Source organism: Diabrotica virgifera, chromosome 8 (genome assembly GCF_917563875.1).
Source record: "Diabrotica virgifera virgifera chromosome 8, PGI_DIABVI_V3a".
Taxonomy (NCBI): Eukaryota; Metazoa; Arthropoda; class Insecta; order Coleoptera; family Chrysomelidae; genus Diabrotica; species Diabrotica virgifera.
Window position 1 is genome coordinate 172,527,926 of NC_065450.1, and position 16,725 is coordinate 172,544,650.

The 16,725-nt window shown below is 37.5% G+C and overlaps 1 protein-coding gene across 1 annotated transcript in view; it reads left to right on the plus strand.

Annotated features, from left to right (window-relative positions):
- LOC114338515 (macrophage mannose receptor 1-like) overlaps positions 1-16,725 on the plus strand; it is a 251,803-nt gene that overhangs the window by 202,885 nt on the left and 32,193 nt on the right. Inside the window, exons 7-8 of the mRNA XM_050658802.1 lie at positions 4,467-4,721; positions 8,682-8,764. Coding sequence (XP_050514759.1) covers positions 4,467-4,721; positions 8,682-8,764 — 338 coding nt within the window. The remainder of the gene's footprint in view (positions 1-4,466; positions 4,722-8,681; positions 8,765-16,725) is intronic.

Consider the following 16,725-nt stretch of genomic DNA (forward strand, 5'->3'; position numbering starts at 1 on the left):
ACACGATTTTGATAGGCAACCCATGCTGGTCGTGTCGTGTTTTAGTCGAGGAAATGAAGCTGGGAAACTGGCAAAACCTCGCAATTTTTTCGTCCAGCATCGATTTGTACAAAAATTTGGGATTAGGCTCAATTTACCCTCTAGTTCATTTTCTATATTGAGCTGTTGAACGCTTTTGGTTTTTTAAGGGTGAAAATCGCCCCTAATTGTAAAAAATTATAATATAACATTTTAAACTTTAATATTGTCAACATTTGTTTCTTATTAATTACATAATGATTGTTTTGTGCTTTAAGATATAATATCACAATATTTCAACCCTTAAAACCACCCTTGTTGGAGCTATATATGAAAAGTTTACTTATCCTAAAAGAATAATTTCGGCTTGCATCAATTTACATAAAAATTTGGGTTAGGATCATCTTACCCTGTACTTTATATTCTATATTCTATATCATGCTCAAGGGCGTTGATTATTTTTAGGGGTGTAAACTACCCTTATTGTCAAAAATTATACAAAAATATTGTAAATTTTATAATAGGTAAAATTTGGTTTTGACTGGTTAAATAATGATTGCTTTTTGCTTTAGGATATAATATAATATTTCAACCCTTAAAAACCACCCTTAATAACATTGCAATTTTTATAAGTAGACAATTTAATAGATCTATACAGAAAAAAAAGTAGAATTAAAGAATTACAAAAACATTTATTTACACAAAAATACGAATTTACAAATATATAAAAATACACATACAAATAGTTTTTTAGCCATCCAGTATACGAACCGGCTCTGTGGGATTATATAGGTACATTAGGTTTGTTCGTAGTACGATCCAAACGATCAGCAACCGTTGACAACCATCAGACGCATGCGCAGTTAACAGTTGGCGCTGCGCAGTTAACAGTTTGAGTTCGTAAACTACGAACGCGCATGCGTCTGATGGTTGGCAACGGTTGCTGATCGTTCTACGAACAAATCTATTGAAAATGCTCTCTAACGGGACTATTCGCATTTTTCGAAAAAAAAATAGTTTTATAAACATAGCTCCTTCATTTTTGACGATAAAAAGTTTTTTCAGTAACAGTTTTGTAGGATTTTTGAAGAGTAATAAGACTGTGTAAATTAAATTCCGTAAGATCCCTTAATTTTTAATTGAGGTGGGTTTAAAGGGCTCGAATAAGGGGATGTTTGCTCCTACATAGATGTTTTTTAAACAGCTATATCTCTATAACTGTTCCCTATAATGAAAATCTATGCATAAGGAAATTTTAGCTATTAAAAAGCCTACTATTTAGTAGTCTATCATTTTTTTCGTATCTCCAGTATTTTCGGAGATATTTTGAGGAAAATGATAAAAAACGCAAAATTGCAAAAAATCTATTTTCCTTTAAACTTCAATTTTTCTAAAATTGGGCTTTTTAAATAGGTCAAACTCCTTGGGTGTATTGAGAATATAAATATAAAAGGAGTTACAGAAAGGCGAAGACCAATTTTTAGTTACAAGAGTATTTGGGGGTTGTTTTCACTGTTTTTTTCGTAAAAAAAACAGATACTGACATTTTTTTGATCTTATATTGCTCAATTTTTATGCTAGAAACTTTTTATTATCTTTTTTGGAAGATCTTATTGTATGTTTGAAAAAATATCATGTAAGGTTTTCTGGAAAATGCAAAGTTTTCCCGTTATTTGGCTTTGATTATTTCAAATTATGCATTTGACGAAAAAAGCTAACTTTTAACATGTCGTAGCTCGGTTTGTATTTGCCGTAAAAATATTATAGAAAAACAGTTTCGTTGTGTTAGTAAAAGATACAATTTTGATATCTACAGTTTTTTTGATTAAATGCATATTTTTCGAGTTATTCTCAAAAAACCCACTAAAAAAGTCGATTTTTCCGTCGAAAAACTGTTACTTTCAACCACGAATAACTCGAAAAATATTAGTTTTACGAAGAAAATGTAAAAAACATTTTTTTCTTAAAATTACTTTTTACATCGATTTACATGGTTAAAATGTAGTAAAAAATGACCACCCCCGAGATGGGGTGGCAACTACCCCCAAGGTTTTAGCGTACAGCAACATGATATAGAAAATGATCCTTGGACTATTTCCTACCTCCTGTGAAAATTTTAAGTAAATCCATGCTGGACGAAAAAATTGCGAGCCAAAATGCTTCATTTACTCGACTATTTGTCTATGTATGAAATTTAATAATAAATAGCGTTCACAAAGGTTCTCAATCATGTCTGTGAACTTACGCTGTCGAATTGCACGAAAAAATCTTGAATTTAAGTCCACAATTCCGGAATGTCAGACGGCGGACCGGTACGAAAAACAGCCTCCTTCAACATTCTCCATATGTACGCGGCAGGTGGCGTTAAGTCTGGTGAGTGCGATGGCTACAGAAAATAATTGCCACGCGAAATAAGGAAATCCTCAAAATAATTGCGCAGCATTCGAAGAGACTCCCTGGCCGTGTGAGAGGTTGTCCCGTCCTGCTGAAACCGTTGTTGATTAAATGGTAGGTTTCCAACACAACAAAATCGCTGAAGGTCATGTAGAAATGGCATGATAATCATCTGTTCTCTTAGCGCTCCTGATTAACAGTGGCGTTCCATCGTTAGCTTTAGTGAAATACGGGGCCAATGTGTCATGTGTTAACACACCAACTGGTTACTGGTTGAGGTCACTGTGTAGAGGGTGCTCGACGATTACGATGGGCGTTCGAATCCAAAAACCGTGTTGTCTACTTATTAAGCATAAATGGATTGGCAAGTGATTTTAAGCTTGGATAATTTTCGCGACCAGTTCCGTATAAGCGAAAATAGTACTTCACGACAAAAAATTTTTTAAATGTTGAATGGGTTGCATGTGAGAGTTCATTTTAAATGAAGAAAAAGACAGACGTACTCTCAATCATTTAATTGTGTACTTCCGACGACCGGTTTCGCTCTCCATAGGTTGCAGAGCATCATCAGGTCAACGGTTACAAGTCACTAAATGCCACAAATAAAACCAGAGTTAGAACAATGTCTGGTTATAAAAGATGCTAAAGATCCATAAGATCAAGCCAATGTCGAACAACATACATAAATAGTAAAAACAGCAGACAAATACATATGCATGTAAAAAGGGGGGACAGTAACAAACGTCCCCAAGCTTACAAACACATGCAGATGTATACTGTCAACAATCATGCAATTATAACGTGTCGTACTTACATTCGGTTACAAGGAGCTATAACCTCATTATTCCATAACATGATGTTTCTGCTTAAGTTATGCCAACGGGATATGGTGGAAAAGACGGAGAATGTTACAAAGGTAAACAAGTTTATGGTATTTGGGATTTCTTGAGGGTGAAGAGAGAGTTGTTGAGAGACAACCAACAAATCTGTGTCTATTCTTGTGTTTGTGAAGTAAAGTAGTGGATGTCATATATACAATTTTTTAAAATGTTTACTGTTTATAAAAATTTTTGGAGGTTTTATTGGTTTTAAAGATTTATATTTTTACTTATTAAAGAATTTGTTTTTATTATTTTATTTATATTTATCAACAGAATTCTATTTATTAATGTGTGTGTGTTAGTGCAAGATTGACAACGTTTGGATACAGACGGGTAGAATGTGTATTATGTATGTTAGATGTGGATGTGCAGCTGTGACCTAAATTTTTAAGGCTAGTACTACTTGATGTTCAAATGAAAGGAGTAGTGGTCGTGTAAGGGAGGGGGGTGTAAGGGGGAGTCTAAGGGGGTGTAACATTCTCCGTCTTTTCCACCATATCCCGTTGGCCTAACTTAAGCAGAAACATCATGTTATGGAATAATGAGGTTATAGCTCCTTGTAACCGAATGTAAGTACGACACGTTATAATTGCATGATGGTTGACAGTATACATCTGCATGTGTTTGTAGGCTTGGGGACGTTTGTTACTGCCCCCTCTTTTTACATGCATATGTATTTGTCTGCTGTTTTTACTATTTATGTATGTTGTTCGACATTGGCTTGATCTTATGGATCTTTAGCATCTTTTATAACCAGACATTGTTCTAACTCTGGTTTTATTTGTGGCATTTAGTGACTTGTAACCGTTGACCTGATGATGCTCTGCAACCTATGGAGAGCGAAACCGGTCGTCGGAAGTACACAATTAAATGATTGAGAGTACGTCTGTCTTTTCCTTCATTTAAAAAAAATTTTCTCCAACACTGAGAACCATCCTGACTCCTGACGCATTTAACATTATCATGACATTCACATATTTATGTTATAACGACGTTCGGAAACCACTCAGTACGTTTCGGCGCATGACACACAAAAATTTGTCGCATACAAATTTCGGTACTGTTTATATTGCCGCATACAGTATACAAGTGTCTTATTAAATGTTTGTAGTTATGTAAACATTAATAAAATGAATGAATTTTTAATCAATGTATACTGAATCAATTTTTTAGACATAGGTACCAGTTTTTGGTCAGGTGGTACCAACATGATAAACGGTGTCGACTGGATATGGTTCCCGTCAGGAAGAAAAGTTATATATACTAAATGGCAGAAAGGTCAACCTGACAACATTAACGAGAGATGTATCCAATTAATAGTTACTAGGGACCTTGGCATGGAGTGGAACAATCTTGTATGTAGTGCTGCTCTACCTTTTATTTGTCAGTCACCAACTGACATAATAACAAGATGTCCTACTGCAATAGGTAATTTTTCTTTTTATTATGCCTGAGTTTTTCGGCTTATATACTTCAATTATCTAACCTTTCAAATGAGGTAGCACACGACCCTTATTGCTGTGTAGAAAATTCATCGATTGCGTCATCACGTCTAGATGGATGACGTTACTAGTATATGAATATATTTATATACATATACATCAAGAACCATAATTCAAAAATAAAAATCAACCTGTCTCAGGATTTTTCTTTAAAATCGCTGGCTTACTTACGAAATAACGAATTTGTTCCTTTCATTTCCACCATGCTGTATAGTATTACTCTCCAATATATTTCACAATGGCCATTTCGTTTCGCATACCCCTAGAATAGGGTGGTGCGAAAAAAGTCAAGTTGATAATTCCGTATCGCTATAGTGCGGAAAAGTTGCGGTTGGTAATTACAAGAAAAACAAAAAGAGAATTATGCAAATAAAGATTATGAAAAAAATGAAATTTTTTAAAATTTTTATTTATTCTTCGAGTACGTTTTATTTATCGCTATAGTAAAATTTATTTACACTTTGCATGGTTGAGTACTAAAAAAAATGTTTTACGCATTTAACGGATATTTTCCGATCCCTCAAAGTCAATCAAAATCTATAAAAAATTGAAATTTTTCATGATTTTGAAAAATTAAAAAACATTTAGTTATTCTTGTTCTCATGATCATTTTTCAGTGCGTCATTAATTATGACGTCATATACTGTATTGGGTGTGTCGAGACTTATTTCATGTAATTATTGACGAATCGAACAGATGCCAGAATCGTACTTAGCCATAGGTGAAAAGCTTGTGGAATTAAACTAATTAGTAATTTAGTAGATTTGATTTTTACACAATATGTTAACATGTAGGTATTTTTTATAAAGGGGAATAAAATTAAAAAGTAAACAATATTGTTAATTAAATTTATAAATATGGAAACATTAAAAAATGACACAAAACTATCCATAAACTGTGTTTTTATCTTCTTCTCTAGTTGCTGTCTCCGCTTCAAAAGTTGGCAATCATCAGAGAGATCTTTATTTCTGAAACCGCGGCTCTAAATAATTCATTGTTATTACATCCAAAACAGTTCCTAAGGTTCTACAGCCATGAGTTACGTCTCCTTACTATGGATCTTTTTCTTGCATAATGACCTGGAGTATTAGATATACATCTCTCATCACATGTCCCATATATCTCAGTTTTCTTCTTATTTGTTAGTTCTTCTCGTTCCCTATGCGTAAGTCTCATTACCTCCACGTTGGCTATTCTATCTGCTCATGAGATTTTTAGCACTCTTCGGTACATCTCGAATGTCTCTAGTCTCCTCACGCCAATGACTAACTTTTAACGAACTAAATTCTAAACCAAAACACAAAATAATGCACAAAAACGTTGTGAAACACAAGGGAAGTCGAATTCGAATTTCAAAATGACAGGTACACAAAATATTGATCTGAATAATAACCGTCACTTGACTCTTTGACACTTCTAAAAAATGGCCAAAATGGACGAAGTTTTCGTCAAATGTTCGTAATACGAGTATTTGATTGGCTAGAAAAAACGCGCATTCTAAATATCAACGAATCAAACGTAGGTTAGGAATAGACATCTTATGTATATAACCATTGTAATGCTGCATTATTTTTGTGTTTAATCAGGGAGCCACCGCTTTTTCCGTGTCATCTAACTTAATGCATTAGAGAGAAATCGAAAAACTGTGACGCACTGAAAAATGATCATGAGAACAAGAATATCTCATTTTTTTTGTTACATTGTGAAGCTCTTCGCTTGTTTAGATATTGTATGACAATATTTAAACAACCCAGATCTCAAAACGAGGGGATGGTTGCACTTCTAGCTCTACACGCACCCTTGTCTCCAACCACCCAATGAGTGTGTGTTTTTTACATTATTTACATATGTACACTTCTTTTTCATCTGTTTGTGTCCAGCTCTCAAATACCAACTTTGCATTGTGATTTCTTGATAAATGTGGCAGCGTGGACCTTGATTTTAGTGTTGTCCTGATGCATCCATCTCTTGATTGAGGCCCACATATATTAGCATTAGACGATTCTTCTGTGGCCAACTTTAGACACCGCTCATCAGCTGGCTTGTGGCAGGGATAATTTTGTACATACATTTCAGTCTGACATGTCGCACGATGTAATACAGGGAGTTATATCTTCATTTGAAACTCTTCGAGCTAGTGGTGGAGAAGATAGATTTGCATCATTCTAGTCTATTATTTTAGTTTAGTCCTGTGCTTCAAAATTTCAAGTAGTAGGGAGAAAGGAAACACATTATAGAGAGCTAGGGCCAAGAAGAGTGTTAAAAGCCGTACAGACTAAAGCCAAGGGCAAAAGTATTAGAAAATTCATCCCTCCTACTTTAAATTTTCAAGCACAGGACTACACTGAAATAATAGACTGGAATGTTACAAAACTGTCTTCTCCACGAGTTCTTCGAAGAGTTTCAAATGAAGATATAACTTCTTGCATTACATCGGGACTTGAATGTACAAAACTATCCCTGCCACATGCAAGCTGAGGAGCGCTGTCTAAAGTTGCCCACGGAAGCATCGTCTAATGCTAATGTATGTGGGCCCCAACCAACAGATGGATTTATCAGGAAAACATTTAAATCAAGGTCCATGCTGCCAGATTTTACCAAGAAATCACAATACAAAGTTGATGTTTAAGAACTGGACACAAACAGATAAAAAAGAAATGTACTTATGTATATAATGTAAAAAACACACACTCATTAGTTGGTTGGATAGAGGGGTGCGTGTGGAGCTAGAAATGCAACTACCCGCTCGTTTTGAGTCACGGGTTGTTTAAATATTGTCATACAATATCTAAACAAGCGAAGAGCTTCACAATGTAACAGGAAAATGAGATAACTAAATGTTTTTAATTTATCAAAATCATCAAAAATTTCAAATTTTTAGATTGTGATTGACCTTGCGGGATCGGAAAATATTCGTTAAATGCGTAAATCAAATTTTTTCTACTACTCTACCATGCAAACTCTAAATAAATTTTACTGTAGCAATAAATAAAACGTACACGAAGAATAAATAAACATTTTGGAAACAAGGTAAAATTTCATTTTTTTCATAATTTTTAGGCCTGTTGCGGGATCGGAAGATAAAGTCCGATTTGAATAATTATTTTTTGTTTTTCTTGTAATTATCAATCGCAACTTTTCCGCACAATAGCGACACGGAATTATCAACCTGACTTTTTTCGCACCACCCTACCCTAGAATGGGAATGTGTGGTCTGGCTATTTCTAGAGAGATGTTTAGTCATTTAGCAGCTTCAAACATACTAGTTACGTTCCGTGTAGATCTCTCTCTATCTCTCTCTCCCTCTCTCTCTTTATCTCCTATGACGCTACAGCCTAAGTTGAGCCTGAGTCTAGCATCCATCTCCAAGTACATATCTCTGTCCCTGGTTGCCCTCCTCCAATTATCTACTCTCAATATCTCTTTAGTATCGGCACTCACTTCGTCTATCCACGTCTTTGTTGGTCTTCTTACTGGCCAACATCCCAACATAGTTCCACCAAGCATTCTACTGGGCATTCTGTCATTAGCCTTTATTATACGGTGACCTGCCCAGCGTATACTTTGTATCTTTTCATAATTTGCTATAGAGAGTTATTTGTAATATTCTTACAACCCGTGGGTTAAACCTTATTTTCCACATACCATTGTCGCAGAGGGGTTCCAATATCCTTAATCAGACATTTCTTTCAAAAGTATTGATCAGTTTTATTGTCATTTCTGTCCTGATCGATATTTCTACGCTATATGGTGCTATTGGTCGTATCACAGTTTTGTTCCGCGTAGCTATCTTTTGAATTTTTAGAATTTTAGATTTTTAGAATTTTTTGCATTTATAGAATATAAAATATCTTAATATCTACTATTTGAATATACTTGTTTTTAGCTACCAATGGGAATTCTGGAAGTTGCGATATAAAGGGTGTTGTATCCCCTCCAGTCACAACTTATCAATTACTGACTACTCCAGTAAGTATAACTAAATCTATATAATATTTATTTTATTTAGCGTATGGCTTAAGTATATCACAGAATACATTTAGATTTATGCATTATACAATGCATCACAAACAGATGTCCAATTTTTTTATATATTCGATTGACCCTTCGGTTGCCATTACAAAGTCTATAGGGTCGCCTGTGTATGCTCTGCGTGGGCAGTCCTGAACAATGTGACTGATCGTCTGTCTTGCAGCGCCGCAGTCACAAGAAGGCGAGGGGAGTTTACCCCATCTGTGGAGGGAGTCGGCGCATCTTCCACAGTTTGTTCGAATTCGATTAAGGGCTGCCCAAATCTTACGGGGACGTTCAAATTCGCCAGGTTTCCCTATGATGTCCGGTAGACTATGGTAATGCGGATCTGTCCTACTTTCCCAATCTTCTCTCCATCGGGTATTTAAGTCAAAGTTGGATTGCTGCAGCGCTTGAGCAGATTGTAGAGGGGTAACCTGGATCGGAGACGGTTTCCAAGAATATCGGGGATGTCGTTATGGACTAGAAGCTGGCGACTGTCCATTATTTTGTTATATTCTTTAACCAATGCATGTTCGCGGCGTAGGTTGGGTGGTGCTATATCACTAAGGGTAGGTAGCCACATTGTAGGGGTGGGCTTAATTGTGCCTGTTATCATACGCATAGTACGGTTTAGTTGGGTGTCGACCAGGTGGGTATGCCTGCTATTTAGCCACACTGGAGCACAGTATTCTGCCACCGGATATATCAGGCCAAGAGCAGAGGATCTTAATGTTGATGCTGTGGACCCCCATGTAGTGCCGCAGAGTTTCTGTATTATATTGTTGCGTGTCTTCAATTTTCAATCTATATAATAATTTTAACGAAACGAGAAGTCCCAGATAAATGGCAAAGAAAGAGGAAGAAAACGAGCGACTAAGGGCCGAAATCAAGAAGATGTCAAACCGGTTGGACGACCTGTTGACAGAACTGAAAGAGACTAGAAAACTCATTGAAAAGAATCAACAACAGGAAATGCAGACTAAACCGAAGCCACAGCCAGCCTCTGAAGCCAAGAAGCCACAGCCAGCCCCTGAAGCCAAAAAGACAAAACCAACCGCTGAAGAGAGACTGAAAAAGATTCGAACCGAAGACAAACCGAAAAACAAAGAAGAATTCCCGGTACTGCCATCCACCTCCAAAGATGAAGAATCGACGACATGGGATCGTCAAGCCAATAATGCGATGAGGGCCAAGTAACCCCCAATAGTAGTGCTCCTGCCAAAAGGACCAGTCCAAGCAATCCATCCAGCTACGAGCGCAGGTGGTGGTGCGCCTGCCCCGAGACGTCCCAGTATCTCAGAGTCAGAATGTCATATGGAAACCAACCAAGATGAAGATACCGCAGAGTTGCCTGAACAACAGGTAACACATCACCGAAAACCGCCTGTAATAAAATTACAGAGCGTGAACGAGACAGGGGCCATCCTCAGCATTGCCCAAAAGCAAAAGATCATAACGATCAACAAGATCTCAAAGAGCGGTAGGGAAACCCTAATACAAACTAAAAGCCCCGAAGATTACAGGAACATGGTTAAGATATTGGAAGATTATGATAAAGCATACGAAGCCAAAGACAAAACCAAAAGGCTACAATGGATAGCCTTCCCGTTAGACGAGGATAGGAAACCCAGAGTGGTTATAAGAGGTTTACCAACAAATACCACAGAAGAAGAAATAAAAAACGAAATGGCAGCACAATATAATATTGTCTGCCATTCAACGAAAAACATGTCCACCAGAGCCGGCCCAAAGAGACAGCTTCCAATGTTCGTCCTGACTCTGGACAATGAGGACGTCGAGGATGCCAAGCGAGTCACATACCTGTGCCACATGAAGGTCGTGGTAGAGGACCTACGAAAGGCTAACGGACCAACGCAGTGCTTTAATTGCAAGGGCTTCCACCACGCCCAAAACGCGTGCCACAAAGATCCAAAGTGTGTGTAGTGCAGTGAAGACCACCAAACGAAACAGTGCAAACGGGACAGAGAAGTTAAAGCAACCTGCGCTAACTGTAAAGGCCGCCATCCAGGCAACTGCCGAGGATGCCCTAGGTGCCCAACATGGGGAAGAATACCACCAAGGAGGCCACAACATCAAGCACAACAACAAAGACGATCGCAATCAACCGGGGTTTCCTACGCCCAGGCCACACAAAACGCACAGAACAACACAGCGATCCCAGACGAAGACTACCTAGTCAGAATGGTCACCAACATAGTGACTAAAGTAGTCGAAGAAGTGATATTGGGCACCAGGGAGGCACAGAAGTAATGCTGACAGAAAGGCGATACTTGAGGATAGGCTCCTGGAATCCGGGCGGCATAACAACAAACCAGAACATCTTAGACGAAATCGCCAACAGATACGAGATGGACATCGTAGCCATACAGGAAACCAAACTTACCAACAACTTTAATCTAAAGTTTCCTGGATACGATGTATATAGGAACGACCACACGAGAAGATCAGGAGGAACCCTAGTCAAGAAGGGAATCATACACACAAGTTTCGCGACTCCACCACTAGTAAACATGAAGGCAACAACAGTAGAAGTGAAAATGAGGCAAGGCGCAGTCAGAATAACATCAGCCTACGTAAGACCGCAAGACCCATTAATGGATGAAGACCTCGACGCGTTCCTAAATATTGCCGAATTAACACTAATAATAGGAGACCTAAATGCGAGATCCCCCAACTGGACTGATAGAGCTACGAACCGAAACGGAAGATTATTAAACAGCTACATAGAAAATAACGAAGATACAATGGCAATGGGCCCAGAAGATCCAACACACTTCCCAGGAAATGGACTACCCACACATATAGACATCGTTGTTGCAAAGAACCTAGGACTTCAAGCAGAACTAACCACACTAGACGAAGGGAACACAGACCACAACCCCATTCTTCTAGAACTAGGAACATGGTAAGAAACAAATCAACCGAAGAGAACTAAAAAGGAAATTAAGTGGACAAATCATAAAAGATTAGTTAGTGAAGGAATAAACATAGTGCCAACTATAAACGATCCAGAACAAATAGAAGAAAAAGTCTTAGAGCTAGAAAACATCATACAAGAAGCGATTAGAAACAGCACAACGGTAGAAGAAGTTGAGATCCTTACGGGAAGGTTCAAAGACATACCACAAGAAGTGAAAGATCTTATAAGGGAAAAGAACAGAGCGAAGCAAATAGCCAGAAGAACGAGGAACAGAGTAGATAAAACCTGGGCAAATACACTAAACAGAGAGGTGAAGACGGCTCTTCGACTACACCGCAGCGAAAAATGGGACAACTTCGTACAAGAGACGGAGGAATCAGACCTAAACATAAAAAACGTCTGGAAGCTCCAGAAAATGCTAAGAAGCGACAGAAAACCCATCCCCCCATTACATGGAGAAAACGGCATGGTATACTCCATAGAAGAAAAAGCTGAGGCGATGAAGTCCACACTCGAAAGTGAATGCAGGATAAACTTCCATGAAGACGAGGACGACGACTTCTTAGAAGAAGTCGAAGAGCAAGAAGAAAGACCAGAGGATCCAGAAGACATCATCCCCCCAACATCACCGGAAGAAATAAACGAACATATAAGAAACAGTTCACCGAAAAAAGCGCCTGGTCTAGACGAAATATCAAATAGAGCCCTAAAATACCTTCCCAGAAGAGCCATAGTGTATTTTACAAACATAGTGAATGCGATATTAAGATACAAAAGATTCCCAAACAGATGGAAAGTGGCCCATGTCATCATGATCCCAAAACCTGGCAAAAACCACACGTTCCCGCAGAACTACAGGCCAATCAGCTTATTCCCAGCGATCAGCAAAATAGTGGAAAGAATCGTCCTCAGAAGACTGCAAGCGAAAACAAACAAACTAGAGATAATCCCAGAAGCTCAATTTGGATTCAGAGCAGAGCTCTCCAGTGAGCTACAAGTACTTAGACTAACTGAGTACATAGTAGCTGGTTTCAACGATAAGCAATACACTGGAGCAGCATTCCTGGGCGTAAGCAAAGCTTTCGACAGAGTATGGCATAAGGGACTCATATACAAAATGCGAGGCTATGGGTACAGCGGGGCGATGACGAGGCTGATCTCTTCGTACTTGGGCGACCGGAGCTTCAGGGTTCGGATAGGACAAGTCCTGTCCGAGCTCGGGAGCCCGGAAGCTGGGGTACCGCAGGGAGCAGTCCTGTCACCCCTCTGTACACAATATATATCGCAGACGTACCTAGAACTCCGGGTACCATTATGAGCCTCTACGCAGACGACACAGCGATAGCGGCCAAACATAGAAATGTAGACATAGCAGTGACCAACCTGCAAACAGCGTTAGAAGACATAGAAGAATGGAGCATAAAGTGGAAGATAGCCATCAACTCGGAGAAAACGCAAGCGGTACTAAATAAGAAAGGAAGACAACAGCCAGAAGAACAATTGACGGTGCAGAACACCCCCATCGAGTAGAAAGACGATGCCAAATATCTAGGAGTCATCATGGACAAAGGATTAACCTTCAAGAAACACGTAGAAGCCACAGTCCAAAAAACCAACATGGCAAGAGCAACATTAAGAGGATTAACAGGAAAGAGAAGTAAGCTAAGACTGAAGACTAAAATAAGGCTCATAAATAGCATAATACTTCCGATATTAACGTACGCATCTCTCGCATGGGGACACGTGTGTAACACAACAAAAAAGAAGATACAGGCGGTCCACAATAACAGCCTAAGAGAAGAGCCAAAGTCCCAAGATACGTTGCCGAGCGATTCCTCTTCAGAGAACTACAGCAAGTAAGAGTCACGGAGATGATGACAGACAAGGCCAGGGTAAAATTTGCAGATCTGGAACACCATCCAAGCCCAATACTGCGAGAGATGCTAAGGTACGACGCCTTCCACCGGTGGAAGCACAAACGTCCAAAGCAACAAATATTGTAAAGTGGGATAAATAAATAAAATAGTGTAAACAGTGAACGGTTCGTAGCTCGAAAACAAGTGCCGAAGAAAACGTAACACACGTAGGCCCAATACCATGATCACCTTTAAGGTAAGTCAGAAATAGAAAAATAGAGAAGGGCGTAAGCCCCCCAAAAAATATATAAAATACAAAAAGGCGAAAGTCCCCCAAAAAAATATAAAAAACCAAAAAACACCCAAAACAACTCGAGCAACAAGTCATTGGAGAGAGCTCAGTGGGGCTCGGTACAATGACTTGCGGCCCAAGCAAGCAATTTTAGTTCCGCGGATAAGTAATTAAGAAGATAAAGGCATAGAGCGCTTCACGCTGGCCTAGTTTTTTGCATTCGATTAGGGTACCGCATGGAATCTTATTACCCAGGATTCCATTGTGAAGAGCATTTGGCTACGATAGTTGTGCCCCCATCGCGCATCAGCGTGCTATGGGGGGAAAGGGATGTGCTATGGGGGGAAAGGGATGGCCTGGGGAATTGGAGCGAGGTAGGGTGATCCCTGTCTGTACTCGGGTCAAAACACCTCGCCCCAATGAATTGTTACACCCGAATGTACTTTTTCGATAGGGTGGACATCTCCCACAGGTCGGGTTGAATCAAATTGCTTGCTTGCTTGCTAGAAGTCCCAGATCCGAAACCTAAAGACTTCTACCGTAGAACCAATTTTTGGGTATAACCTCAATCTGTGCCTTCTACAGTTACAAAGCAAGATAACGACGAATATATACAGGGTGTCCCAAAACTCTACCGACAAACGAAAACAGGACATTACCCAGATAATTTTAAGATAATTTAACGCAATTCACCTAGTTCGAAAATGCTTCATAAGGGAGCTAGAGCTCTTTGAAGATGGTTCTTGGAATTAGTTTTTCTTAAATATCTCCAGAAAGCTTCTATTTAGAAAAACGGAAACCTGTACGCTTATTTATCTTCTAGGGATAAATCGATTCTATTAATTACGAATTCCAGTACCGGTCATAGGCGCCCGTTTTGGGTAGGGCTACGGATATTTTATCGCATAACTTTTTGGTCCTTAATTTTAAGCATTTTTGACACTGGATTATTAAATTGTTAGGTATTCTAGTACTAAAAGGTACTCTTGCTTTGAGTAGTAGGATGCATCGTTTTCTATAAAAATTGATTTAAAAATTTTTGATTTTTTCAATTTTAGAAAAAAATTTTAAATCTATTTTTTATCGACCCAAAGTCGAGTGTAAATAAACTTAATTTTTAATTTATTTAACACATATAACTTTTTTGTGATGGCTGCATGTCTATTTTTTTGTGTTTTGTGTATTTTATCAAAAAATATATTTCTGGTTTTTGTTTTCAGATTTTTCCGTAATTTGTGCCAGCTTCAAAAATGCACAAAACTGGTTTTTTAGGTGGTTTTTAGGAATTTTCTGCATTTTATAGACTTCAAAATAGATCAATTCAAGGTTGTTCGTAGGTTATGTATAACTGGAAATAACTGAGTTTTTAGAAATATTTAAAAATTGGGCGAAACACCTCTAAACCCCCCAAAAGCTATGTTTTTTTTAATTCTCTAAAGCTGCCCACTAAAACATCATTTTCTCGTTTAAATTTTTTTTTGTAGTATCTCTTACTCAGTTTGTCCTCAAGTAAACTACATTTAAGAAATTAATTTCAAATTTTTGCAATATTTTATATAAAATAAAGTTACCATTGTCATTTTGATAGTTTTTGGGTAGGATACAAAAAAAAACAAAAATAAAACAGAATGATCAATTTAAAAAAATAAATTTTAATATATCATACTTCTGTTTATGTTCTTTGTTCATTAGTTTGTATTTAGTAGGTACCCTAATATTACCTTACATTATACATATTCTAATTATTCAAATATATATTTATACCATCTATATAACCTATATCTTTGCCTATAATGTCATTTTGCTTCAAGTTTACTGCCACGCAGAACACCATAAAAAGAATAAGGGAAATACTACACTTTACAGTTCTTAGTCTTCATCGCTGTCTTCGTCTGTTACAGGTATACCATATGTATTGTCAAAGAGTTTTGTAAGATATTCTGCTGGCTTGATGATTTTTGTAATTATTTTCCATGCGATAAATATTATATTAAAGCAGCCACATGCGAACAACAGCCTATGGTTATGTTGCCGTTTGCGCAACTACAACAGTATCAATCGTTTTAATGTTTTCCAAACCATCTGCGTTTGTCTCATAATGCAAATAGTCCAGTGTGTATGCTCGCTCCAGTTAGGCAAATTATTCCGATTCAGTTTTTTTTGCACCAACTTACTCAAAAATGGGTCCTTATAACAAATCCACAGGTTGCCAGGCAGTACCGCGGTCGGAAAATTGTTTTCGTCGGAAAAAATTTTTAAACAAATTCAAAAAACCAATTCTTTCACCTTGGACAAATTTGACTTAGATTCTCTGGATCATTCTGAGCAAAAAAGGTCACTTGTGATTTTTCTCTAAAATTAATTTTTGTCAAATTACACGCGATTTAAAATCTAGAAACGGCGAAATTGGCCATTTTCAAGGCTTAATAACTCGATTAAAGATTAATTATTATTATGAAGGTCAGATAATGTCCAAATTAAAGTTTCAAGACTTCGCTACAAGATCCTGAAGAAATTTTTGTCATTATTTTATTACTAAGCTGTTATTTTTAATTATTAACCATGTAACGTCCGTCTAATTTACTTACCGTTGCACGTCATTATTTACGTCGGAGATCTAAGTTGACATAGTTGTCAAAGTACAAAAAAATCCTGAATCCATTTTAAATCAAATAGATCACATAATTATTGCGATGTGGATTATACAACAAAACAAATTAATATTCAATGTAAATAAATAAAAACAGTAGAAATAGAAAACAAGAATTAAGTTATAATTTTACGTTTACGTAAATAATAAAAACAATAAATATAATAAAACAAATAC